General features: G+C 57.5%; 2 protein-coding genes across 5 annotated transcripts in view; one reads left to right on the forward strand and one right to left on the reverse strand.

Moving 5' to 3' along the window:
* Brme1 (break repair meiotic recombinase recruitment factor 1) lies at positions 1 to 16,322 on the reverse strand. 3 transcript variants are annotated; one of them, XM_047530700.1, is made up of 10 exons: positions 16,281 to 16,322; positions 15,312 to 15,370; positions 14,759 to 14,806; positions 11,163 to 11,337; positions 8,082 to 8,163; positions 7,785 to 7,889; positions 4,581 to 5,930; positions 2,549 to 2,640; positions 776 to 868; positions 1 to 609 (listed from the first exon to the last, which is right to left on the reverse strand). In XM_047530700.1, exons 3-10 carry the CDS (start codon positions 14,787 to 14,789, stop codon positions 459 to 461), a joined length of 2,079 nt encoding a protein of 692 aa, XP_047386656.1. In that variant the 5' UTR covers positions 14,790 to 14,806; positions 15,312 to 15,370; positions 16,281 to 16,322; the 3' UTR covers positions 1 to 458. The 3 variants fall into 3 exon arrangements, with proteins under 3 accessions (XP_047386656.1, XP_047386655.1, XP_047386654.1); XM_047530699.1 differs by having other exon boundaries at positions 16,260 to 16,293; XM_047530698.1 differs by lacking the exon at positions 16,281 to 16,322 and adding an exon at positions 15,636 to 15,652.
* Cc2d1a (coiled-coil and C2 domain containing 1A) overlaps positions 15,824 to 24,232 on the forward strand; it is a 15,205-nt gene continuing 6,796 nt past the window's right edge. For both annotated transcript variants that reach the window (XM_047530696.1, XM_047530697.1), the window contains exons 1-12: positions 15,824 to 16,105; positions 17,384 to 17,519; positions 19,610 to 19,725; positions 19,821 to 19,886; positions 20,114 to 20,248; positions 20,338 to 20,572; positions 21,977 to 22,101; positions 22,309 to 22,381; positions 22,554 to 22,625; positions 22,719 to 22,849; positions 22,917 to 22,989; positions 23,945 to 24,078. In XM_047530696.1, coding sequence (XP_047386652.1) covers positions 16,046 to 16,105; positions 17,384 to 17,519; positions 19,610 to 19,725; positions 19,821 to 19,886; positions 20,114 to 20,248; positions 20,338 to 20,572; positions 21,977 to 22,101; positions 22,309 to 22,381; positions 22,554 to 22,625; positions 22,719 to 22,849; positions 22,917 to 22,989; positions 23,945 to 24,078 — 1,356 coding nt within the window. In that variant the 5' untranslated portion in view covers positions 15,824 to 16,045. The remainder of the gene's footprint in view (positions 16,106 to 17,383; positions 17,520 to 19,609; positions 19,726 to 19,820; positions 19,887 to 20,113; positions 20,249 to 20,337; positions 20,573 to 21,976; positions 22,102 to 22,308; positions 22,382 to 22,553; positions 22,626 to 22,718; positions 22,850 to 22,916; positions 22,990 to 23,944; positions 24,079 to 24,232) is intronic.

A 24,232-nucleotide genomic window follows, 5' to 3' on the forward strand; every position in this document is an offset into this window, starting at 1 on the left:
TCTCATGAAAGGACCGTTTATTACTGGTTTTCCCAGAAGAAATAAAATGGAAATTGGGGGAAAGACTAAGATACAAGCAACAAAGGGAGCCCTTCTCTCCTCCAGGAGAGAAGCAAATTCTGAACCTACTGGGATCTTGGTTAAGGAGCTTAAATTTGCAAATGCAGATAAACATCTAGGTGCAGTGAGGGGGGGTGCTGGGGGGGTGCTGGGCCTGCTCGACAGCCACTTCCTGGAGCCCCACTGCCAGGGCTTGGGGAAGCACAGGAGCTGTGACCCTGGCCAAGCAGGTGGTGCCTCCCAGCGGAGGGGAGCTTCTGGAGCTCAGCAGGACCCCCTGGAGAATACTGGAAGGAAACACCAGGTGGCCCATGGGGGGCTGTCCCGCGGGGAGACTGCTTCCAGGCCTTTAGCCGGTGACCAGGGTGCACAGGGAGCCTCCGGTCTCTGGCAGAGGCCTACAGGTCCCTCCAGGCCTGCTCCCCTCGGGAGAGGGTCCCAGCCCCCCTGGATGGGTAGAGCAGAGGGTTCTTCCCTGGTGGCTTTGCCTTCCTGGAGGTGAGGCGCTTGAAGGCTTCCAGGTCGCGGTGGGTGCTCATGATCAGACGGCTGCAGCAGAAACACGGGAATGAGCCCTGGGGCCCTGGTGGTCACCGTGGGACAGGGCTCCATGGCTCAGGCACGGAACCAACCCCCACGCAGCAGGTTGGGGCTGTACAGTGCTCGCCCGAGGTGGGGTTGGGGCGGGGGTGCAGTGGGTCTCCCCCGGCCTTACTTAAGGTTGGAGAGTTCTACCACCAGGCCCCGCACGGTTCCCGTGGCGTCTGCCATCCTGCAGGCCTCCTGGGCTTGGCCTGCGGCGCCGGGCCTGTTGGGAAGGAGGGGAGAGGAGCAGCTGGACCTCGGCAGTTCCCCAGCGCTCCCTGCCTGGCTCCCTGCGGGGCTCTGCCGGGTCCCACCGTCTTCCACCTGTACGCTGCCGGCTGCCTGGCCCTGCTCACAGGCAGCCTGACGCAGGCGCCAGACCAGCCGCCCCCCCTGCTGCCGTCCTCGGGATGGGGCGTGGACGCCTGCCACTGCCTCTCCTGGCCCCTCAGCTGGTCCTGCAGCAGAAGGGGGTGGTGGACATGTCCTCCTGCTGCCTGTTGCCTCCCTGCTCTCTGCTCCAGCCACACGGGCCTCCCAGCCACCCCTGAGCACCTCCTAGCACTCTGGGACAGTCTTTCCAAATGTCCCTTCCTTGGTGGGGCTTCCCTGTGGCTGTGGCTAAACGTGACCCTCCCTGCTGCCACCTTCTCCCGGGCCCTCTGCCATCTGCCCGACTTGCTCCGTCTCCCCTCTCCAGGGCTCAGGGCAGTTCACGGAAGAGCAGGCCTGGGGTCATCTGTGTCCGCAGGGGGATGGCCAAGCCACGGCACCCCCAGATGAGACGCTCTGGCCTGCAGATGTGGCAGGACAAGAGGGCCAGGCAGAGGAGCGGGGGCCTCCCTGGGTGGGCTGGGTGGGCTGGGTGGCTCTGCTGGCCTGGGTCAGTAGCTCTCCGGTCTCGAGCCCGCACCACCTGACTTGCTCACACCTGTGGTTACCCAGGGTGCCTGGCCCCAGGGCCCTCTCTGGGGGCTTCTGGACATCCCTGAGGGGTTCATATTGGCTCAGTGAGGCTGCTGGAGATTGAGACATGGAATCTCCCTCCTGCTCAGAGTGGGGCCACTGTGACCCCACCACTGCTGGTCCACCCACAGGGGTGTGCGTGTGTGGTCACAATCTCCCAGGAGGTAAGGGAGCGTACAGGGCGAGAGGCTGGGACCTGGCCACTCTGCTGGAGGAAGAAGGAGGGAGGAGGGGGAAGAGGAGGAGGAGGAAGATGGGAGGAGGACGGGCGGGGGTGGGGCAGGACAAAGGGGGCCAAGGGCTCATCCCTGACCTTCCACACCCGCCAGGAAACTTGGCTGTCAGTAACTGACAAGCCTCTGCGGAGAGGCAGGTTCGAGTACACGGTGACAGGAGAGGATGGCTGCCCAGGGCTGCCCCGCAGCAGGGCGGTGGGGGCAGCGTGAGAGGGAAGGGCCATGGAGGCTGGGGGCACAGGGACCCCCGACACAATGCTGGCTGCAGGGAAGTGCACCTGTGGTCTGCAAGATGGAGGTGCCACCTGGGGGGCCGGGCCAGGCGGGAGGCCCTGGAGTGCCACCCAGTGCCAGGGCTGGGAACAGCCCAAGGCCCTCAGTCTGCCCAGGTCCCTCCTACCACAAGGGACCTCGGGAGAGCTTGTGCCCGTCCCAACAGACCCACACGCATGGGGCTGGAGGCCTGTGCCAGGGCCCAGGACCCTGAGGTCCCAGGGAAGGGCAGGGCTCGATGCAGACTGCTGGCCACCCCTCTCCACTTGGGGGAAGCAGAGGACACCAGCAGTTTGAAAGATGGGGCCCAGCTCCCTCCTGGGTCGAGGGCTGGGAGACCCAGCCTGGGGGGTCAGGGTACACTCCGTTACCCTTGCTGGCCCAGGCTGGCCAGGGAGGACCCTGGGTCCTGCACCTCCCGCGCCTACCTCGGCTGGACCTCGGCCACCACAAGGTCTCCTCTGGCACGTGGGCTGGGGTCAGGCCAGCAGAGGCCAGACTTACTCCCTGCAGGAAAAACCTGGAAAGAGAGCGATGTGTGGAGGGCAAGCACAGTCATCCGGGGACCTCAGGCTTGTCCTCAGCCGGCTGGGACTCCTGCAGAGGGAAGGTGGAAGCGGGGCCCAGCCTCCCGTCCTGTTTGGGGTGGGAGCGCTCCACTGGGAGGCCCGTCCTGGGCAGCTGTGTGTCCTGTGCGCCCGACTCAGGCAGCCCCGTGGAGGCTCCCGCTTGGCTGCAGGGGCCACGTGCATCCTCCTGAGAAGAGGTGTTGTTCGTCTCTCGAGGGGGAAGCTCATCACGAAGAGGGGAAGCCAGGGAGCCCCTGAGATCCAAGAGCAGAAACCTCGGTGGCCATTTAATTTGTGGACAATGTCAACATGGTGACATGTTCTCTCCCAAAAGGCAAAGAGCCTGAGGTGGTCTGCAGTTTGAGACCTAGAGCTCTGCTGGTGACCTCCAGGAGTCCCCTCTGACAGGGGGTGTGTCCACGCCACTGTGAGGTCAGTAGACGGCCTCTGCTACTGCTCTCTCCATGAGTTTTTGCTCTGTCCCCAGGTGTCCCCACCCATGCCAGGGAACACGGCCTCTGCCTTCCTGCCAGGGGCCATCCATGTCCTTCCCGTGGGAACCTGCTTGGTGGCTGGGTCGCCCTGACTTGCTGGGAACGCCCGGTGTCAAGACCAAACACGCCCAGGCGACAGGCAGCCCAGCTGGGGAGCACGGCCCCCTGACAGGCACTGCCCGCCATGTCTGACCACTCCGGCCGTCTGCCCAGGACCGTCCCCACGATCCTGCCCCCACCCCCTGGTGCCGGGGTAGCACCACACATGCTGAGCGCTCTCCAGGGGCACGCCGCACCCACCCTAGGCCCCTTCTTTAGCTGAGGACCAGATGAAGCCCTTGCTTGTGTTCTGCCTGCGTCTTGGGGAACCCTCTTCACATGCCAAATGGTCCAGTGCAGAGCGCTGGCCGGGGGACACAGGCGGGAATCGGCTGTGCGTCCCTGGGGCAGGGAGCCTCGGGTCTGTTCACTGGCACCCCAGCCGGCCCTCGAAAGCACACACTGAGTGAGGGCTTTGAAACATCTCAGGAGGGGCCTGGGGGTGCAGCTCAGGTGGACAGCACCTGCCTAGTGTGCCCAAGACTCTGGGCTCCATCCCCGCCACAGAAAAGAAAAAAAAAATCTTGTCAGGTCAGCCAAGGAAACGCAGGCCAGCATCTGGGAAGCAAACAGGCCCGCATTCCAGGACACGTGGCCGAGGCGCATTTTAGATCCGGTAGACCAAGATGCCACCCCAGGCTCCTCCCCTCGGGGCTGCGTGCTGCATCTCTGCGGCAGGCAGCGTGTGGGAAGGGAACCAGCCACCTCCCAGGGCGCGGCCGTAGCTCCTGGCTGGGCTCAGTGTGCCAGCAGCTGGGGATGCTGGCCTTCCCCCAGGAGGGCAGGGTGGAACAGGGCAGCCACCTGCCCGGACAGGTGGCCAGAATGGGATCAGCAGCCAGAAGGAAGTAGGGCCCTTCCCAGACTCCCGCAGGAAGCACAGCACTCGTGTGTCTTGCAAAGAGCCCCATCGAGGCCCTCGGGAGTGAGCACCCCCCAGGGCCAGCTGAGGACACTGGCGTCTTCAGGTCATCCTCCTGGTCCTCTGCCCTCAAGGACACCTTGGGAGCCGGGAGTCGGGCAGGTGCTGAAGGGTGGACTGGGTGGGCACGATGCTGCCCAGGCCTAGCACACCTGGGGCTCCAGTTCAGGTCGGGGAGGCCCCGGGCTGACAAAGTCCCTGTCTGTCACCGCCCTGGGGCCCTCAGAATGGCAGTTCTGCCCTTTCTGGAAAACCACAGGCACCGCAGACCCAAACCCCTCGATTCCCGTGCTAAGTGAACCCAACGCCACCCTGAGCCCGCCGCCCCTCCCACCACGGGGTGCACTGGAATGTCTGCGATAACAGGCGTGCTTACCTGCTCGGGTGGGGCTTCAGAGTCGGGGACGTCCAGGGCATCCTGCATCTGACTGTCTGGCAGGAAGTCGAGCTCCACGTCTGGGGACTCCCGCCACTCGGCCTGGTCCGAGGACGCAGGAGGGTGTCGGGGCCGGCTTGCTGGGTCTGCAGAGGGGTCTGGGTTGCCCGGGTGGGCCCTGGCCTCCTGGGGAGGGTCATCCACTGTGTCTGAGAGCTCCAGCAGACCAGAGGCTCGGAGGGACAGACTGAGCACCTTCAGGGCCTGTCCAGAGCCCTGGCTGCCTAGCCCGGCTGCCTGTGCGTCTGCCTGCCTGTCCGGCTGTGTGCCGGAAGACACTATGCACGGCTGTCCTGGCTGCTCTGGGACGGGGCTGGGCCCCTGTATCTGACTGATGTCTGGACCCATCTCCAGGGCTAGATGGCCAGAATCCTTAGCACCCACCGTGGGCTCTTGGTTCCCAGAAGCTGGAGCCAGGAACGCTAGAGGGCTCAAAGGCGTGTCACACTGGGGATCACCTTCGAATCCTAGGTCTCCTCTGCCCGTTGAGGGCTCCTCAGCAAGAGGCACAGGGTCCAGCTTGGCTCCACTGCAGCCTCTGCTGGGAGAGGCAGGCAGCCTGGGCACGGCCTGTCCGTCTGGTCTGGCCACCTCTGGGGCTCTCTGTTCCATCTCAAGGGGGTCCGCGCTCATGTCTGCGGTGACGACAGTCCCAAGGGAAGTGCATCCTGGGCTGCTGCAGCTCTGCTCTGCTTCTCTGCCTGTCCCGCCAGGTATCTGCCTGGGGTCAGGGAGGTCCTGGGCCACACACCAGGTCTTCAGGGGTGGAGTGGCGGGACTCAGCGCCTGAGCAAGGCCCAGGGCAGAAGCAGGCGCTGGAGTGCTGGGGCTGCAGGCTCCTTCCTTGGGCACCCCAGGCAGGTTGGCCCCTGCCCCACCCTGGGCACCTCCCTCCTGGGGGGCTCCTCTGTCTGGCTCCTCCTCCTCAGTACCACTGCCTGGCAGGGGCCCGTTCTGGCCACGATCACCTAGAACCCAAGCCCTCTCTGTCTCAGGACTGCTGCTCTCTGGGTTCCCACCTTCCAGCATGTTGCTCCTTTGCTCCAACTGGGGGTCCTGGCTGGCTCTCTCTGGGTGGATGGGCCCTGTTCCCCCTTCTGGAGAGAACAGGGGCTGAGAATGCCCCCTGCCAGGCACGAGTGTCCCGAGGCTCTGCCCCCTCAGCTGGGAGGGGGCGCTGTCTGCCTGTGTCTGCCCTCCAAGTCCCCTGGCCTCCTGCAGAGCAAGCTCCGGAGACTCCTGCAGCAGCAGGCTCCCCGCCTGCTGGGCACCGGGCTCTGGCAGTGTTTCCTGCGGGGAGAGATAGATTCAGCCACAGGGCTTTTGATGACCAAGCGCTTTGAAGGTCTTTCTAGTTGTTGGTGCCCGTCCAAGGCCTCAGACGCTGCACCCGCCGCTGTGTACCATGGGCACCAGTACCAGCGCAGTGCAGCGCAGAACCTCGTGCTGGGGGCTGGAGAGCAACCGGAAGCACAGAAACCTCTCCTTCCACCAGTCCTTCTGGGCAGCACTGAGCCGTCAGGAAGATCAGGGAGGTAGGGCTGGGGTGGAGTGCTGGCCTACGGCGCATGCGGCCCATGTCCCACCCCCAGCACCACAGAAATCGGCAATTTTAAAAGGACTAATTACATGTTGAAATAATAGCGTTTTGGACCTATTAGCTTAAATAAACTGTATCATTAAGATGCATAAGTTCTGGTAAGACACAGGTGACATTTCCCTGCCAGCCTGTGCCACTCATCTTCATTCCAGCACTGGGGGTGGAACTCAGGGCTGCACAACGCTGGACAAGTTACCCCAATGATAGCGCCTCACGTGTCTCAAGGACGAGGCCACCACGCAGACAACGCGGCTTGGACCCGTCAGTCTGGTTCATGTCCGTGCGGTCAGTTCTGTGGAGGTCTCCCGCTCATGGAAGATTGTGTCAACAGACGGATGGTCCTAACATCGTGGGGACCCCTTCATGCAAGCTGCTCTTCACACTGCACCGCCGCGCCCTGTCCATTCGTCTCTGACCCCGGCAACCACGAATCTGACCTCCACCCCTGTCATCTCCTTTTTGGTGCTTCTGGTCCTGGGGATGGAACCCAGGGGCCCTTTGCCACTGAGCTACATCCCTCGCCTTTTATGTTTATGTTATTGTTTATATGTACATTGTTACTGTTGTTATGATTATGTTATTGCTGCTGAGGGTCTTGTTTAGGCTGACCTAGAACTCATGATCCTCCTGCCTGTCCCAAGCTGCTGGGATCGCAGGCGTGCGCCCCCGCGCCAGCTATGATCTTTTGTACTTTTCTGCAGGACTGGAAACAGAAACCAGGGTCTCTCAGGAAACTGCTAGGCAAGTGCCCTCCACTGAGCCCCAGCCCAGCCCACCTCCATCACCTTCATGTCTGTCAGTGAACTGCCACATGCAACCTCTCAACGTTGGCTTACAGGACCCCACACAACCCCGGGAAGTTCATCCAAGTTGTTCTACGTGTCACCGTTTAGCTTGGTCCTTTTTACTGCGAGTCGTGGCCTGGCAACCGCTCCTACCCTAAAGATTATCTGGGTGCTCCCAGTTTGGGGTGACCACAAACGGCTGCTGTGAGTATCCGCCACCCACTTTCTCAGGGGCCTGTGTTGCCAGACATTGTCTCATACAGAATTCAGGACCCCTGACTCATGCAAAAGCCCTGAGAAGCGAAGCAGAGGGCTTCAGGGGGGAGCGGGTGCCCCCAGACTCACTGTTCCCACACGACTGGGGCAAGAGGGCCCTGGCTCCTCGCTGTGGTGCAGGCACAGCTGTCCCGCCTCCAGAAGCCTGCAGACGGAGCTCCACCCCACACTGAACATGGGGGCAGAGGTGTGGACTAGGCGCTGCCAAGGAATACCGAGGTCAAGGGGGCCAGGTGGCCACACGTGAAGCCGGCCAGGTGGCGCACGCCTGTGAGTAACTCCTCAGGAGGGTGGGCAGGAAGATCGCAAGTTCAAGGTCAGCCCGGGCAACTGAGTGAGCCCTGCCCTGCGACGGGATGTAGCCCACAGTGGAGCACTTTCCTGGCGTGTGCCCAGCCCCGGGTTCAGTCCCCAGTTTGGCTGAACAACAAGGGCAGAGGCCATACGGGTGCAGAGCTCTGCAGGCGACTTTGAGGGTCTTACCGAGCTAACAGCCCCAGGCTCGGGGTCCTCTTCCCTCGTTTCTGCTCTTCTTGTCCCTGATTTCCTGGGTTTTGCAAACTGGGGGACAAATCTTCCAACTGAGTTCTGTAGGTCGGATGCAAGCAGCAGCAATGCAGGAGAATGAGATCTTGACAACGGCAGCCCCTACCTGTCCCTCAAATGTGGCTCTCACCCCGCCCTCCAGCCCAGGGGGCCGAGAGCAGCTGGCGTGGACTAGACGCACAACGGTGCTTCAGCAGAGATTCCTGTACAGGCAGGAAACGATCAGAGGCTCACCTGGGAAGGGGGAAGAGGAATTGGCTCCCTTTCTGGCTGCCTGAGGAGCCTGGGGGCAGCTCCCGCTTCCTCATGGGGAGAGCTGGTGGAAAAAGACAAAATGGAGGTCATCCGTCTACAGGACCGTCCCTTCACGTAGCAGGACAAAGGGAGAGTAAACCCAAAGGAACAGAGGCCCTGGAGCCCTGCCTGCAATCCCAGATGCTTGGGAAGCAGAGATAAGAGCACCCTGAGTTTGAGGCACCTTGAGTCTGAGACCAGCCTGGCAACTTAGTAGGATCCTGTCTCAAAGAAAGAAGATAATAATAAAGGATGCGATGGATGAGGGAACCAATGGGTATGGAAATGTGGCTCATCCACGCAACAGAATATCACTCAGTCGTAAAAGGAGTGGGATTCTGTCATCTGCAGCAGCACGGACAGCTAGAGGACGACATGTTGAGTGGAGGAAGTTGGGCACTGACAAATGCTACATGGAATCACACTGAGAGCTAAAAACACTGATGTCATAGAAGCTGAGAGTAGAGTGGTTACCAGCACCTGGGAAGGGTGGAGGGGAAGGACAGAGGACAGCCCACAGGCACAGGGGTGTAGAAGACCAGAGGAAAAACCACCACGGAGCCACCGGAGGAGGAGCGACTTCTAGTGCTCTGTAGCACAGTGGGAGGGTGACTAGGGTTGACAACAAAAAACTGTATTTCAACACGGCTAGTAGAGGATCCTGAATGTTCCTAATGCAAAGAAACGACGTCTGGTGACGATGCACTAATGGTGCTGATCTGAGTGTACTGTCCACACCCGCTGAAACACCACTCTATACCTCAGAACACAATGATCGTGTTGCTTAAAATTATAGAAAATAAAACGTAGCTCAGTGATGTACTTGCCTAGCATATGTGAGCAACACACACACAGAAGAAGGGAAGGAAGGAAGGAAACTTAAATTTGGGTTGTTCTGACAAGATTTCTTTTCTCCACACAATTTTCTTCTCTTTAGCGGTGCTGGAGATTGAACCTAGGGCCTCGCAGGCACTAGGTAAGTGCTGTACCACTGAGCTGCGTCTCCGACCCTCCACATAAATACTTTAAGCTGTTTGTTTTATGTAGTTCTATTCTGTATATTTTCCTGTGTGTGTGAAACCTTTTTAAAAATACATTTAAAGGGCTGGGTGGTGGCTCAGTGGTAGAGCACTTGCCTAGCACGTGTGAGGGCCTGGGTTCAATCCCCAGCACCGCATATAAAGAAAGAAAGAAAGAAAGAAAGAAAGAAAATAAAGGTATTGTGTCCATCTACAACTAAAAATATCAAAAACAAACAAAAAGAAAGGGTGGGCACCCCACAGCGCCCATCACCCCGTGGATGCACGGGGTGCAGGGCAACGTCGGTGTCACCTTCAGTCTCTCTGGAGGACACAGCAGGCTGCTGAGGAGCACCCTCAGCAAGGCTGCGATGACCACCCATGCACGCACCCCAGAGAGCAGCTCTGTCAAGCTGGCCACACGCCTCGGTTCCTGAAGAATATTCTTTTTAGTTGTAGGTGGACCCAATACCTCTACTTATTTACTTGCATGTGGTGCTGAGGGTGGAACCCAGGGCCTCCCGCATGCTGGAGCCCCAGCCCCGCCGCACATGCCTTCGTTTCTCCCTCAGGACAGCTGACTATCCAACCCGCAAGGTCACTGCTGAGGACTCAGCCAGCAGCAGTCCTGTGTCCCCAACTCCAGTTCCCCGTCCTACTCTGCCAGCCTCACGTGGACAGTATTCTGGGCCCTCACCAATCGTGGATTGAGAACGTTACACTGAACGTGTGCAGACGTGTTCTTGTCATTAATCCCTAAACATGAATATGACACCTGTCCACATGAAGCACTGTGCCTGTTACATAAGGGACTGGAGCACTGTCTGATGTGCGTCTGTGCAGGTCCTCAGCAATGACTGCGTGAGGATCGATCCCACGGGCAGACTGAGCTGTTCTTGAGCTTCTTTTTCCCCACCAGCTAATATAGTTGTTGAAAGCATAAGGGAACCAAAAAGCCATATGGCTGAGGGCACAGGAAATAGGCCCAGCCAGAATCAGGGCCTTGGGCCAGTCACATGATCTCTTTCAGCTCTCAGGGACCTCACCTGGAAGTTGGGGATAAAAAACATACTTCAAGGGGAATGAAGGGTGGGGATGGGGTATGGGGGAAGGAAGGACCGTAGAGAGAAAGACGTTACTGCCTCACGTTCATATATGGCTGCATGACTGCTGTGATCCTAAATTCGTATAATGAGGAAAAGGAGGGATTGCACTTCATTTACCTATCACCTATCAAAATGTATAAATGCATTCTACTGTCATGTATAATCGGAACAAAATAAATTTTTTAAAATGATTTTAAAAATAAAACAAAAACTAAGGAAGTCTGAGTGAACGACAGGCTTTAATTTAAAAATATAGCAATAATGATTCGTGAATTATATCGGATTTAAAAACCCACATTTCGCAGTTCCTTGCAGATTTACAAGCTGACGTGCGTAAGGTGCTTGTGAGCCTCTGACCATTACTGCCTTCTTATCAGGCAGTGCGTCACGGTTCACCTTCCTTTTTTCTTTTTTGTAATTCTGAGGATGCAACCCAGGGGTGCTCTACCCCTGAGCTACAGCCCCAGTCCTTCTTATGTTGAGACAGGGCCTCACTAAGTTGCCCAGGCTGGCCTTGACCTGGTGATCCTCCTGCCTCGGCCTCCTGAGTGGCTGGGGTTACAGGCATGCACCCCTGCACCCAGCTCCCACACCACCTTTATGAGGGAGGAGACAGAACAAGAATAAATAGGGATTTGACCACTAAATAGAACAGCAAGTCGCACTCTGTAACCTTGAACAATTTGATCTTTCTGTGCCCGTGGTTAAAAGAGCGACTTTTTTCACCAGTGAGGAAAGCTAGAAGAAGCAAGATCCTGTGGCCCGAGTGCCAAGAGAGGGGTCATGGCACTGGACAGGTCATCCTGGTCCACTCCCTTCTGCATCCTCGTCTGCAGGGCTGCCATGCTGTCAAGTGGCAGTGGGGGACAGCTCATGGAATGTTCTAAGTCACCTACCTGCAGATGGCCCCACCTAGTTCCTCCCTGCTCAACTCTGCAAAGGCAGCGGGTCCTGAGCCGTCTTCGAACTCTTCAGGGTGGTGCAAGGGGCCTGACTGGGAACTCCGCGGGCCCCCCTGACAGTGTCCCAGCCTGGGGTTCTTTGGGGGTTTCGGAGGACGGAGTCCTTCTCCTGGTTTAGAGACAGAGGGAGATGAAGGGCTGGGGGATGCTGGGAGCATGCACTGTCGCGGCTAGGATGCACACACGTGGGCTGCTGCTGTACCGCAAGTGGCCAGGCTTGTCCTGAGGGCACGAGACCCTGCCCTGAAGCCTGCCTCCTGAGAGGAGAGGGGACCTGTCCACAGGACCTACTCACTTACATGGTCATGTGGCTCTGACCAATGGCCTGGTCAGGACTGAGACCCAGTCTTGAAGTGGTCTGTCTCCACACCACTTGGGACAACCTTGCCAGACCTCTCTCTCCAGGGAGAGGTGAGGGTATGTGGCAGGTCCCAAGGCAGAGGGGCTGTCCCTCACTTCTCAGAGCCCTCCCTGTCCAGCCCACGGCTCTCTACTATTCACTTGGTAGCTCTTCTGGAAGCATCTGGGGTTTGAGGTCATGTCCTGTCTCCCCCGTGATGGGCTGCATGTAAGAAGCAGCCCTGTCTCACCCTTATCCCAAGTGCCTCGAGGATGTCCTGGACACAGTTGGTGCTCAATAAACACACAGAAGACCAAATGAGCACAGGCAGAAACACCCATTTCCAGAGGCAGATGAGACTAAGTCATGGACCATTTTTTCCTAGAGACACCTGCAGAATATCTGTCCTAGGAAAAATGGAACTGAGGGGCACAGGGTGCTAGAGTGGGTGCTGCCTTGGCCACCTCTCGGGTCCTTGCATCTCGGCATTTCTTTCCCCATCGCTGAAAGCAACTGGGCTATGTTCTTTTCTTGCTCAACGGTCTGAAGGTACTTGTCAGTATCCGTTGAAGGAATCCCCCTTTACACAGAAACTGCCAATCACGGCTTGCTTGTGAGACCTCCCTGCTCCTAGGCCCATCCTAATCCTGCATTCAGTGAGTGGATATAGATTAGATTGAATTTCACAGCAGATGCTGTCCTAAGAACTTGTGTGTTGGACTTCAAGGTAGCGGACCTCAGTGATCCCGTCTTAGAGATGAGGAAGTCGAGGCCAAGGAACCAAGACAGGGATGCAGTCCAACTCCAGAGGCTGCACTGAGGAGTCCCTGAGTGTTTATGGAGCACCCACCATGATCGGGGCTCTGACCAAGCAGGGAGAGCAAAAAGCAAAGCAAACCCAGGCGTTGCCTTCCCGAGTTCAATCAGAGAGATGCTCTTCAAAATCAGTTCCACCCCCACCTACACATCCCGTAGAAGCCCACTGCTGGGGTCCTCCACAGTCCTGAGTTTATGCTCCCCTAAACCACGCAACTCTCCAGTGATGGGGATGGAGTCCAGGGCCTGCATGTGCTAGGTAAGCGCTTATCACCGAGCCACACCCCTAACCCTATGCTACTTTCTTCTTATTGCTCTGGTTCAGGTGAGCCCATTGAAAACTCCATCCCTCTGCTGTGTATTTCATGAGCTCTCTCAGGGAGAAGTACTGTCCTTCCCCACCACCACTAGACATGGAGGGTCCCCCAGCTGGAACTGAGTCTGCAGTACCCTATGATCTCATCCTTGCCCCACCCGGCCCCCCTCAGGCGCCCACTTCAATAAACTATTAACCACCGGGAAGCTTCCTATGGACACTTCTCATACAAACATGTTCCCGCCTTGTGGTCTGACAGAAAAGGAAAGGGAGAAAAAAAAGAAAGAAAGCAGTTTTGTTTACTTGGTTCCTTAAGACTGATTCCCAAACATTAGCTTGCTTGGCTGATTCAATGGACATTTGTACCAAATAAAAAGCAAAAACATCAACAGAAGAGAAGAGCCTCCTGTTTCCTTCCTGTGGTCTGTTCCCATGGGACTAATCAAGATAAAATAAGGCAGAACCTTGTGTTCAATACTGAAGGCTGGAGACGCAGGGAGGGAAGGGGCCTCTTTCACTACCTGCCAGGATCTTTTTTCCACCCCATCTGTGGACACACAGCAAGAGCTGTCCAGGGCCAGCCCAGAGGTCCACTGAGCTGGGGAGTCCTCTGCCAAGACAAGCCCCAAGTGACCTGCCATGGGTGGGCCTCACTGTCCCCAGCTTTCTCTCCACAGTCAGAGAGAACCCTGTGCCTCCAAAGGAGCCTGTTGCTCATCTCCGCACAAAACATGTTCAATCTATTGACCGTTTATTTTTTTGTATCATCACCTTAGGGAAAAAAAGGAACATAATGCTTTAAGGTCAATAATTGCTAAGTAAAAATATTAGTTCCAAATGTTTAAGAAATTAAGTTACCTTAGACAATGACAGGGAAATGGAGTCATCCAAGCAATACTGGGTGTTTCTTTTTCCAGTGAAGAAACTGTTTTGTGTTTTCGGTGCTGGGGATGAACCCAGGGTCTTGTGCATACTAGGGAAGCGCTTTACCACTGAGCCATACCCAGGCAACTCAGTAAGACCCTGCCTCAGAAAAAAAAAAAGGGGGGGGGGGTGGGGGCTGGGGATATAGCTCAGTTGGTGAAGTGCTTGCCTCACCTGCACAAGGCCCTGGGTTCAATCCCCAGCACCACAAAAAAATAAAAATAAAAAATAAAAAATTAAAAAATATAAACTTTTTAAAAAAAGGTCAACGAGTGCAGCTCAAAGACAAGCATCTCTGAGTTCAATCCCTAGTACCCCTCCCCCGCCAAAAAAGTCTGCAAAAACAGTCATTGACAGCACCAGACACGTGCGTGTACTCCTTCACAAATGCTAATCCACACCAGAGTTCTAAGGTACTATCAATAAACATTTGTGTCTGGATCACTCTGTACTGTAGGGGATTGTCCTGGCCATTATAGAGTGGCAGCCCTTGCTTCCACCCCCTAGATGCCAGTATCACCTGCTCTACGCAAACCAGTAGTAAAATAAAAAAGATCTCTTAACAACTGTCCCCTGAGGAGCAAAATCTTCCTTCCCAGAAACACTGCTCTGAAAGTGTTTATTTTCTCCAGTTTACAAAACGGTGAAACTAAAGCAGAGTAAATCATTCACCTCACAAAGTGAAGGGAGCTAGGATGACCCCAGATTTTTGGCCCCAGAGTGAAATTTGGCCACACACCAGATGGCCTTGCAGCACATCAAGTTCTATGCTGGGGTCCTCCCTGGGAGTGGCTGCTCTGAAGCCTGGCGGGTAATCTCTAGGACCCCGGAACCAAGAGGCTGGTGGAAGTGCCATAGAACTTCCACTTTTTATTTCATTCCCTTCTCCATAATTTCGATTTTTCTCATTAGGCTATATTAAGTTGTCTTTTAAGAAACTTGGGGGCAGTCATGTTAGTATTTCTACAATAAAAAAGTCAATCTTCCTCCTACAAGCAGAATCAGAAATCAAGACGTGCCAACTCGGACTTGGGGTGTAGCTCAGTGGTGGCACACTTCCCTAGCACGCAGGAGGCCCTGGGTTCATCAGCAACCTCTGTCCCCCAACAGATCCAACTCCAATGAACCAAATACCTGAGGTCCGAGGCTTCCTCCTCTTACTCATTTTTTTTCTTGAGAAATCTGTGAACAGACAAAACCTCCCGTTGTTACAAGCAGTCCCTGTCCCTGTCTACATCCAGTGGTCTTGGTTGAGGGCAGAGAATTCCCCCTCCACCACCCAGGCCCACCTGGCTGCCCCCATGGCCCATGACTGGGCCCCAGCAGGACACAGGGTCACAGTCACCTTGGGTCATGGCCCGGTAGGAATTCGCACTGCCCCAGTCTGCAAAGACTGCCCATCTTCTGCCCAGAGTCTGAGAGTCACCCGGGTTGGGAGGAAAACCAAGGCAAGCCCTGCGGACCCCAGCTCAGGTTGGGGACCTCCTTTCCCGCCCCAGTCTGAGGCATTTGAGGCCTTTCGAGAGACACTGGAAGACTTCGAAGAAGTCATTTGGGCCCTACAAAGCGACACGGGAACTTTAGAGGAGCCACCTGGGGACCTCAGGGAATGCTGGGGCTTTGGAGGGGCAGCAGTGGACAAAGATCAACTGCTTCCAGCCTTGGGGGCCAGGCAAGCCAAACCGACCTGGGCCGCCGAAGTCGTCGAAGTCCCTCTGTGCTTGGCAGGAACGGGTCTGCCTGGATCTGCTGGGGAATACGTCGCTCGACTTATTTGCGTTACGTGTTTTTATTTATTTATTTATCCCCCAAGGAAATGGCAACACTGGCCCTCAAGGAGACCTGGTGGCCGGAGTCTGAAGCAGGGGGGTCCGGACGTCTGAGGCCCCGGCTCCCCAAGACCAGTCCCACAGTAACACTACTTAAACCACCAAAAGGTGAGGATTCCGCAGACCAGGAGCTCTGGCCGTCGGACTTTTCAGAATCAAAGGGCCACCAGCGCCCCTCAAACCTGCGCACGCCGTGTCTCTTTCCCGCGCCCCGCGAGGCCCCGCCCCGCGCATGCGCACTACCAGAACCAAACACCGGCGCATGCTCCGCCTCCCTTCCGAGGAGCTCAAGGCGAGATCCTCCGCCCTCCACCAGGCGCAGGCGCGCCCGCGCATTGCCTGCCGGGAATTGTAGTTTCGGCGAGGCGGGCCCGGCTAGTCCAGTGGCCGCGCTCCGGTGTCGCGGCCCCAGAAGGCCGAGGCGGAAGTGGAGCGGCCTCCCCGGGGAGCGAGGGCGCGGGACTAGCGGTCGCGGGGTGCCGAGGAGGGGCTCGGGGCTCAGGAAGGGCGCGTGCGCGGCGACAGTCTCCGGGGGAGGAGGCAAGGCAAGGCTAGGCGCAGGGTCTGGTGGTCCGGGCACCCAGCCTGGAAGATGCACAAGAGGAAGGGACCCCCGGGACCCCCAGGCCGAGGCGCCGCCGCTGCCCGCCAGGTGAGTCTGCGCCCCATGGCCCCAACGGGGGTCCCTCCCCACCCGGCCACACGCTCAGGAGAGGGCCCCACCCCCCAGGGAAGCCTGATCTCCTCCTCCCAGGTGAGCCCAGGTCCCTGCCCCCCAGGTAAGGCTTGATCCCCCAAAGTACAACCTTCGGTCTCGCACCCCCTACCCTTGACTCCTGGCTCTCCACCCCTTGTTCAGGGCCACCTGTTGCCACAACAGGTTCAGTCAGGGAGGGGCAGCCGTCAGACCGGCACTTCAAACCCTTGCATCAGCCTGTCCAGGTCATACTCTTTATTCCCATTGTAGGGATGAGCACACTAAGGCCCAGAGAGGTGAAGACATCTGGCCAAGGTCATAGGGATTAGCAACGTGGCCAGTGCTAGGTGCGCATCCAGAGCAACGTCCATTCTTCCACAGGACTGTGACTTGGCCCTTTCCTCCTTGCCCCAGACACCTGGAGGAGTTTGACTTCTCTCAGCTTTGATGTGGGAGCCCAGGACAATGTAGCCGTCAGCTATTAGAGTCCAACCTGAAGTTCCCTCCTTGCCCTGCTTGTCAGACACTTGACTTCACAGCTCTGCACCTTAGTTTTCTCATCTGTAAAATGGAGACCTGGAAGAGTCCCTGTATCACAGGATGGTCCTGAAGATTAATTGAGATAGTTTATGGAAAGTGCTAGAACATAGCACTCAATAAATGTTATCATTATCACTATTCCTATTAGATAGAACCATATATAATTGCCAATTTTTGGTTGATTTTGACCTACAGAAAGGGCAGTTTCATATAGTTCAACATAATATCACATTGTGATTGGTCATTAACCAGAATAGGGAAATAGGTCTACATGGCCAAGGCCCACTTTGAACCTCTACTTTGTTGCCAGAGCTTCTAATTGCTCTTGATGCACCAGTCTTCCTGCATAGCCCCCTCTTTGGAGGATGTTGGAAGGAAAAGCCCAGGTGTGCAGAGGGGCTTTGCTTATGGCAAGGCGGGCTCTGCTTTCCTGGGTGAACTTGGCTAGCAGCACAGCTTAGATGTGGGTTCAGAGAATGGAGCTAGGTCTCTCCTCCTGCCCTTTGATCTGTGCCAAAGGGCTAGGCCCAACTTGGGACACCTGTTTCAGTCTGGGCCTGCTGGCAATCACCAGGAAAATGCCTTGTCCAGGGAGACCTCGTTTCCTTCCTTCCCTGGGAAATCTGGGTTCATCTTGGCCTCTGACCAAGCAGTACAGCCCAAGGGCTGACGAGAACCTTGTTGTTGCCACAGCTTGGCCTGCTGGTCGACCTCTCTCCGGATGGCTTAATGATCCCTGAAGATGGAGTTAACGATGAGGAACTAGAGGCTGAGTTCTTGGCCTTGGTGGGGGGTCAACCCCCAGCCCTAGAGAAACTCAAAGGCAAGGGTAAGATACTTAACGTACTTCTGAACACTTTTGGATCTCCCATTGTGGGCTGAGCTTGGCACGGGGCACGGGGTAGACAGCAGGAGGAAAACAGAGAGGGCCCCTCCCTTCCTGGAGCATGCAGTCTGAGTGAGAGAGTAAGCCGTCAACTCTAGACACAGACTGAGGACATGAATCCCAGCACTTACCCATCCTGCCATCTGTGCTGGCCTTGGTCTTCCCATCTGTAAAATGGGAATAGTAACTTCATTTACTACAGGAGTCAATCTAGGACTCGTAAAACACTTCCCAGGGGCCGACTAACATAATAAACCAATGTTATCATCAGTTGCCACCTCTAACTTGCTGTTCCATGATCAGGGTGGGATGGGGGAAGCACAGAGCTCTGGAGAGACCCGTAAGTTGGGGTGGGATTCCTGCAGGAAGCATCTATGATAGGAACCGCCAGGTGATGAGCTGGGGAACACATCCAGGAGGGGTCCCAGCAGGTGCAGAGGCAGTGGGTAGGTGGTATGGGGCGGAGGACTCTGCAGTGGCTGAGCAGCGTTGGAGCCTAGAGGCCGAACAGCCCTCAGACATGAGGCTGTGGCCGACACAGTCAGTCCCTGTTCCGTGTGCATTTCATATTCATGAATTTGCCTCCTCACTAAAACGTGTTTGATTCGGGGACCCTCAAAAGCGGTAAAAAGTCTGAGCCCCTTGTACAGGAGCGGGAGCAAGGCGATGCTCTGCTCTCCGGTTGCAGCCCCTCTTCCTGGTGTGTTCAGTGTCACACTTTTCTCATTATCCTGCTTTTTGTTGGTAATTTCAAAATGGTCCCAAGCAGAAAGGTGAAGCGCTGGTTACAGTTCCTGAGCACAGAGGGCTGCCACGTGCCTTGCAGAGAAAATGCATGTGGCAGATGAACCTGGTTGGGGTGCGAGTCCACAGTTGTGTTGGCCATGACTCCCGTGTTCACTGATCAGGGGGCGTACCGAGCAAGGCGTCTTTGACAGAAGCACACAGAAAGCAAGGCTGGGTATTGATCTCCTAATAAAACGTTGCGAGCAGAGGCTCCCAGGGCGCTGGCCCTGGTTTCTCCTTTCGGCAATGGTCTGACAGTCAGTACTCGAGTCTCCTACGTATTTTTCTAGAGTAGAGCTATTCTGAGGAGTGGGCGTAGTGTGAATAATAAGAGACCAAGGATGCAATAGTCCCCCTTATTCATGGTTTTTCTTCTGTGGTTTCAGTTACCCATTGTCAACCGCAGTACGTAAATATTCAATGGAAAATTCCAGAAATAAACAATTCATAAGTTAAATTGCATGCTGCCCTAAGTACTGTGATGATCTCATGCCATCCTGTCCAAGGTGTGAATCCTCCCTTTGTCCAGCGTATCCGCGCTGTGGGGGCTATCCTCCCGTTAATCACTTAGCAGCCATCTGGATTATCAGCTTGACTGTCTCAGTATCACAGTGCTTGTTCTGAGTAACCCTTATTGTACTTAATAATGTCCCCAAAGCACAAGAGTAGTGATACAAAGCAGGCATGAGGACATAAACCTCAAGGACAGAGTAACTTTGGTGCTATGTGGCAATGCTGCAGGGCATACAGGAAAATACTTAGTATGCAGGGGTTCAGTGATGTCCCTTGGTCCAGACGTCACAGGTGGTCTGTGAATGTATTCTGTGGATAAGGGGAGGCTGTTGTGTGTTGTTCTGAGACCTCCGCTTACCTTTAGTCCCCACAATCGACCTATGCAGAAGGAACAATTATCCCTGTGCAACAGTTGGGAAAACTGGCCCAGAGAGGTGAAGTGACTTGCCCAAGGTCACACAGTGAGAAAGTTTCAGAGCTGGGATTTGAACTCAGGTAGCCTGGCCCCAGAATGGAGCTGGATAAAGAAGAGACGGTCCAGGGAGGTTGGTGTGGCTGGAGGGTGGCCTCATGCAGGAAGGACTTGAGGACAGGGGGACGCCATGAAGGACGGGGAAGGGAACCCGCTGCCCCATTGCTGGGTGCTGTGTTCTTCAGGGCCCTGGGCGTCTGGGGTGGGAGGCTGGGCCATCCTGGAGGATCCTGGTCTAGCCGAGGCCGCCCCCTGCCACCAGGTCCACTGCCCATGGAGGCCATTGAGAGAATGGCCAGGCTGTGTATGAGAGACCCAGACGAGGAGGAGGAGGAGGGGACGGATGAAGATGACGTGGAGGCTGACGACGACCTGCTGGTGAGCGCTGGGCACCACAAGGAGGCCCTTCTCCCCTCGCCCGTCCCCCCGCCCGGCCGGCGGCCACTGTGGCCCACCCCGCTGTCTCCCCACAGGCAGAGCTGAACGAGGTCCTCGGAGAAGAGGAGAAGGCGGTAGAACCCCCTCCACCTGTGGCCCAGGTACAGCTCCCCTGAACCACAGCCCCCGGTCTGAGACTTAGGGCTCAGTCATGTGACCTCGGGCAGGCGACAGAATCCCCCCGAGCACAAGTTCTCTCCGCAGAGACCCTGATTTCTGCCCTCCTGGGGTGGGGGAGGCTGGCCCAGGGGACACGCGTCAGTGCCAGCAAGGGCCCAGGGGTGGGCCGAGGGAGTCACCCGCAGACTGTGCCCGGCCCCTCCCGCAGCCGAAGCCCTCAGCACCCCCGCTGGGGCTGGAGGCCACCTTGCAGGAGAGGCTGGCCCTCTACCAGTCAGCGGTTGAAAGCGCCAGGCAGGCTGGAGACAGTGCCAGGACGCGGCGCTACGACCGCGGGCTCAAGGTGAGGGGGCGGGGCAGGTGCGGGGACCAAGCTCTGACCCCCAGCCCCGGGCTCCTGGCTTCTGGACCCACACCCATGCCTCACCCCAGACGCTGGAAAACCTGCTGGCCTCCGTCCGGAAGGGCAATACCATCGATGAAGGGGACATCCCACCACCGGTGGCTGTAGGGAAGGGCCCAGCCGCTACACCCAGTCACGTGCCTGCACCTCCCCAGCCGGCCCCCGCAAACCCACCGGCCCCGGAGCCCAGGGTCACCCTGGAGAGTCCTCCTGCCTCCGCCCCAGCCATGGCCCCAGGCTCGGCTAAGCCCCAGCTGTCCCCAGGTAGGCAGTGGGCAGGGCCAGGGAACACCCTGGGCGGGCTACGAATGGCCACCTTCGTGGGGTGCACTGAGTGTGCTCATCCAGTGGACTGTCATTCAGCCTTAAAAAGGAAGGCCGCTCTGGTGTGGGCGGTAACGCGGCCAACCGCGAGGACATGGTGCTGGTGAACAGGCCAGTCACAGAAAGCGGATACTGCAGAGTCCCATCAGTGGACACGGGAAGTAGAATGGAGGCTGCCAGGGGCTGGCAGAGGGTGGGGAGGCAGCGGTTGATGGGATCACAGTTTCAGGTAGGAAGACGAAAAAGTTCTAAAGACGGACAGCGGTGATGGGTGCACAATATGAACGCCGTTGACACCACTTAAGAATGGTTAAGTGGACGCGGTGGTGCAGCCGGTAACCCCAGCTACTCAGGAGGCTGAGGCAGGAGGATCACAAGGTTGAGGCCAGCCTTGGCAACTCAGTGAGACCCTGCCTCAAAAGAAGAAAGAAAAAGGGCTGGGCACGTGGCTCGGAGTCGATCCTAAGGCCACACACACACACACACACACACACAAAGGTTAAAATGGAAGGTGGTGAATTTTGTGTTACATATATTTTAGCACAGTTTTAAAAAAATTTTGCATATCCCTATTTTTTGATTTGTATTTTATTTTGGGGGAGGCAGGTTCCCAGGATTGAACCCAGGGACACTTACTCACTGAGCTGCATCCCCATCTGTTGTTTTTTTTTTTCTTTTAACTTTATTGATTTTTTATGTGGTGCTGGGAATCCAACCCAGTGCCTCACACATGCCAGGCAAGCACACTGCCACTGAGCCACCACCCCAGCCCCCAGCACCATTTTTAAATGTCAGTATTTGTAAGATGCTGGGTGTAACAACCTTGTCTACTGTTTAGACTTAAGATGAAAAATGAGCTGGTGCTGTGGCCACGCCTGTCGTCCCAGCGGCTCGGGAGGCTGAGGCAGGAGGATCTCAAGTTCTAAGCCAGGCTCAGCAACTTAGCGAGGCCCTGAGCAACTCAGTGAGACCCTGTCTCTAAATAAAGTACAAAATAGGGCTGGGGATGTGGTGCAGTGGTTAAGTGCCCTGGGGTTCAATACTGGCACCAAAAAAAAAAAAAAAAAATGACAGATATCAAAAAGTGAGAGCATCCATAAAATTTTGCAGAATTCTCTTGAGGACAAAGGTACAGTGGCTGTACGGCCTGCCAGGCCCGCGTTGAATCCCCACCACGCTGTCTCCAGAACGCATGGTCTTGGGGAGATAGCACCCCCTCTCGGAGCCTCAGTTTTGGCACCTCTGAAGTGGGCCCCATTACTGTCTTGGTGGTGAGAATCGGGTAGACGTGCTTTGTGGGTGGACTCAGGCCCGAGGCGTCTGCTGTCCCCTTCTCTGCTTCAGGTCCCTGCAGCCCTGGCCCCCTAGCGCAGCTGCAGAGCCGCCAGCGTGAGTACAAGCTGGCCGCCCTTCATGCCAAGCAGCAGGGAGATGCAGCTGCCGCCGCCAGACACTTCCGTGTGGCCAAGGTACACCCGCCTGACCGCGGAGTCGGGCAGACCCCGTTTGGACCTGGCGTGGTCGCTTGCTAGCTCTGTTTGCTGCGCCTCGGGGCCCTCAGCTTACCTTCTCTGTAAGCGGGCACCAGCACTGCAGGAGGCTCGAGCGAGGTGGCGCAACCGAGGGCCGGCCGGGAGACCACAGCCTCGCCCTGACGCCCTCCTTCCTTCTCCCAGAGCTTCGACGCCGTGTTGGAGGCCCTGAGCCGAGGGGAGCCCGTGGACCTGTCCCGCCTGCCCCCTCCACCTGGTGAGGCCCGTGCTGCGGCCACCCTCCGGGACAGCCAGAGGCCACCACTTAGTTCTCCCTGGTGCTGCTGCCCCTGTTGCTCAGGCCCAAGGACCCTTCAGGCCCACCAACTTGGGTGGGGGTCAGGCTTGTCAAGCAGGCCTCTTGTTGGACTGGACCTCTCTGTCCCCAGACCAGCTGTCCCCAGACCCACCGTCGCCAGCACCACAGCCTCCAGCTCCTGCCACGGCACCGCCCCTGCCAGGTGGGCTGCTAGGGCCCTGGGGGTGGGCAGGCCGGGGCCAGACCAGCTCCCGCCCCCCAGACCCTTAACCCTGCCCCACACCATGTGGCCCAGAGGTTCCCCCACCCCCGCGCACCCTCCTGGAGGCTCTGGAGCAGCGGATGGAGCGGTACCAGGTGGCCGCGGCCCAGGCCAAGGCCAAGGGGGACCAGCGGAAGGCTCGCATGCACGAGCGCATCGTCAAGGTGCGTGGGGGCCGGGCGGGCAGCCCCGCAGGCCCCGCCGGGCGCCTGACACCCCTGTGCCCCACAGCAATACCAAGACGCCCTCCGCGCCCACAAGGCTGGCCGCGCAGTGGACGTGGCGGAGCTGCCCGTGCCTCCAGGTAGGCCCTGCTCCCGGGCCCCAGCCTTGCGGCCCCTGAGCCCTGGCGGCCCCGCCCCCTCATAGCTGCAGGCGCAGGAGGGACAGCCAGCCACCCTGGGAGCTTCTGCGGGCCTGGTTAGCATGGACCCGTCTGTCAGGGCGGTGTCGGGGCCAGGGAATTGGTGAATATGGAAGATGGGGGGGTTGCTTTTATATATATATATTTTTTTTTAGTTGTCCACGGACCTTTATTTTACTTATCTCCTTTCATGTGGTGCTGAGGATCGAACCCGGGGCCTCGCACACACTAGGCCAGCGCTCCACCACTGAGCCCCAGCCCCAGCCCCCCGGGGTGGTTTCGGACAGCTTGTCCCTCTGCCCACGGCCCTGTCCCCCTCCTTCTCTGCCCGCTGCTTCCCAGTTGTCAGGCGCTGGCTTCCCACTTGCAGGTGGGCTAGCGGCCTCCTCGGGCTGGGCTGGGGCTCAGTGGTGGAGCGCTGGCCTGGCACATGGGAGGCAGTGGGTTCCATCCTCAGCGCCACATTTAGATAAATAAGTAAGGTAAAGGTACTGTGTCCACCTACCACGGAAAAATGATTTATTAAAAAGAAGCCTCCTGCGGGTTCCCAGAGCTGCCTGTGTGTCCCTCAGGAGAGCGGTCCCCTGTCTGCATCTCAGGCCCCCTTATGAAGGAGGCCCTCCAGCCCAGGGTCACCCCCGGTGGCCAGCACACCTTCACACAGAGGACACCCAGGACTTGATTGCTGGAGTCCAGTTAAGACCTTGGGTCTGGGAAGAGAAGCCGCTGGCCTGAGGGCGGTTGGGAACGGCCTGGTCCCACACAGACCCAGCGGCAGCTCCTTCCTTGGCCTCAGAGTGGACTCAAAGGCCCGGGTCTCCTCAGGTGGGGGACGCTGTCTCCACCCCAGTGGTGTGGACGCTGTTCCACTCACAGGGCCTCTCCGGCCGGGCAGGCTTTCCTCCCATCCAGGGCCTGGAGGCCAACGAGCCTGCCCAGCAGAGCCTGGTGGGGGTCCTGGAGACCGCCATGAAGCTGGCCAGCCAGGACGAAGGCCCAGAGGATGAAGAGGACGAGGCGCCGAGGAAGGTGAGAAGGCAGGGCTGACTGAGGCAGGGGAGCAGCAGAGCGGCAGAGTCCCGAGAGTCCTGGGCTTGAGCCAGAAAGAGCCAGCCTCATGTCCTGGTCCCCCACTTCCTGGCCACGGGCAGGCTGTTTTGCTCTCTGAACCTCAGTCTCCTCA

Source organism: Sciurus carolinensis, chromosome 17 (genome assembly GCF_902686445.1).
Source record: "Sciurus carolinensis chromosome 17, mSciCar1.2, whole genome shotgun sequence".
Classification (NCBI taxonomy): Eukaryota; Metazoa; Chordata; class Mammalia; order Rodentia; family Sciuridae; genus Sciurus; species Sciurus carolinensis.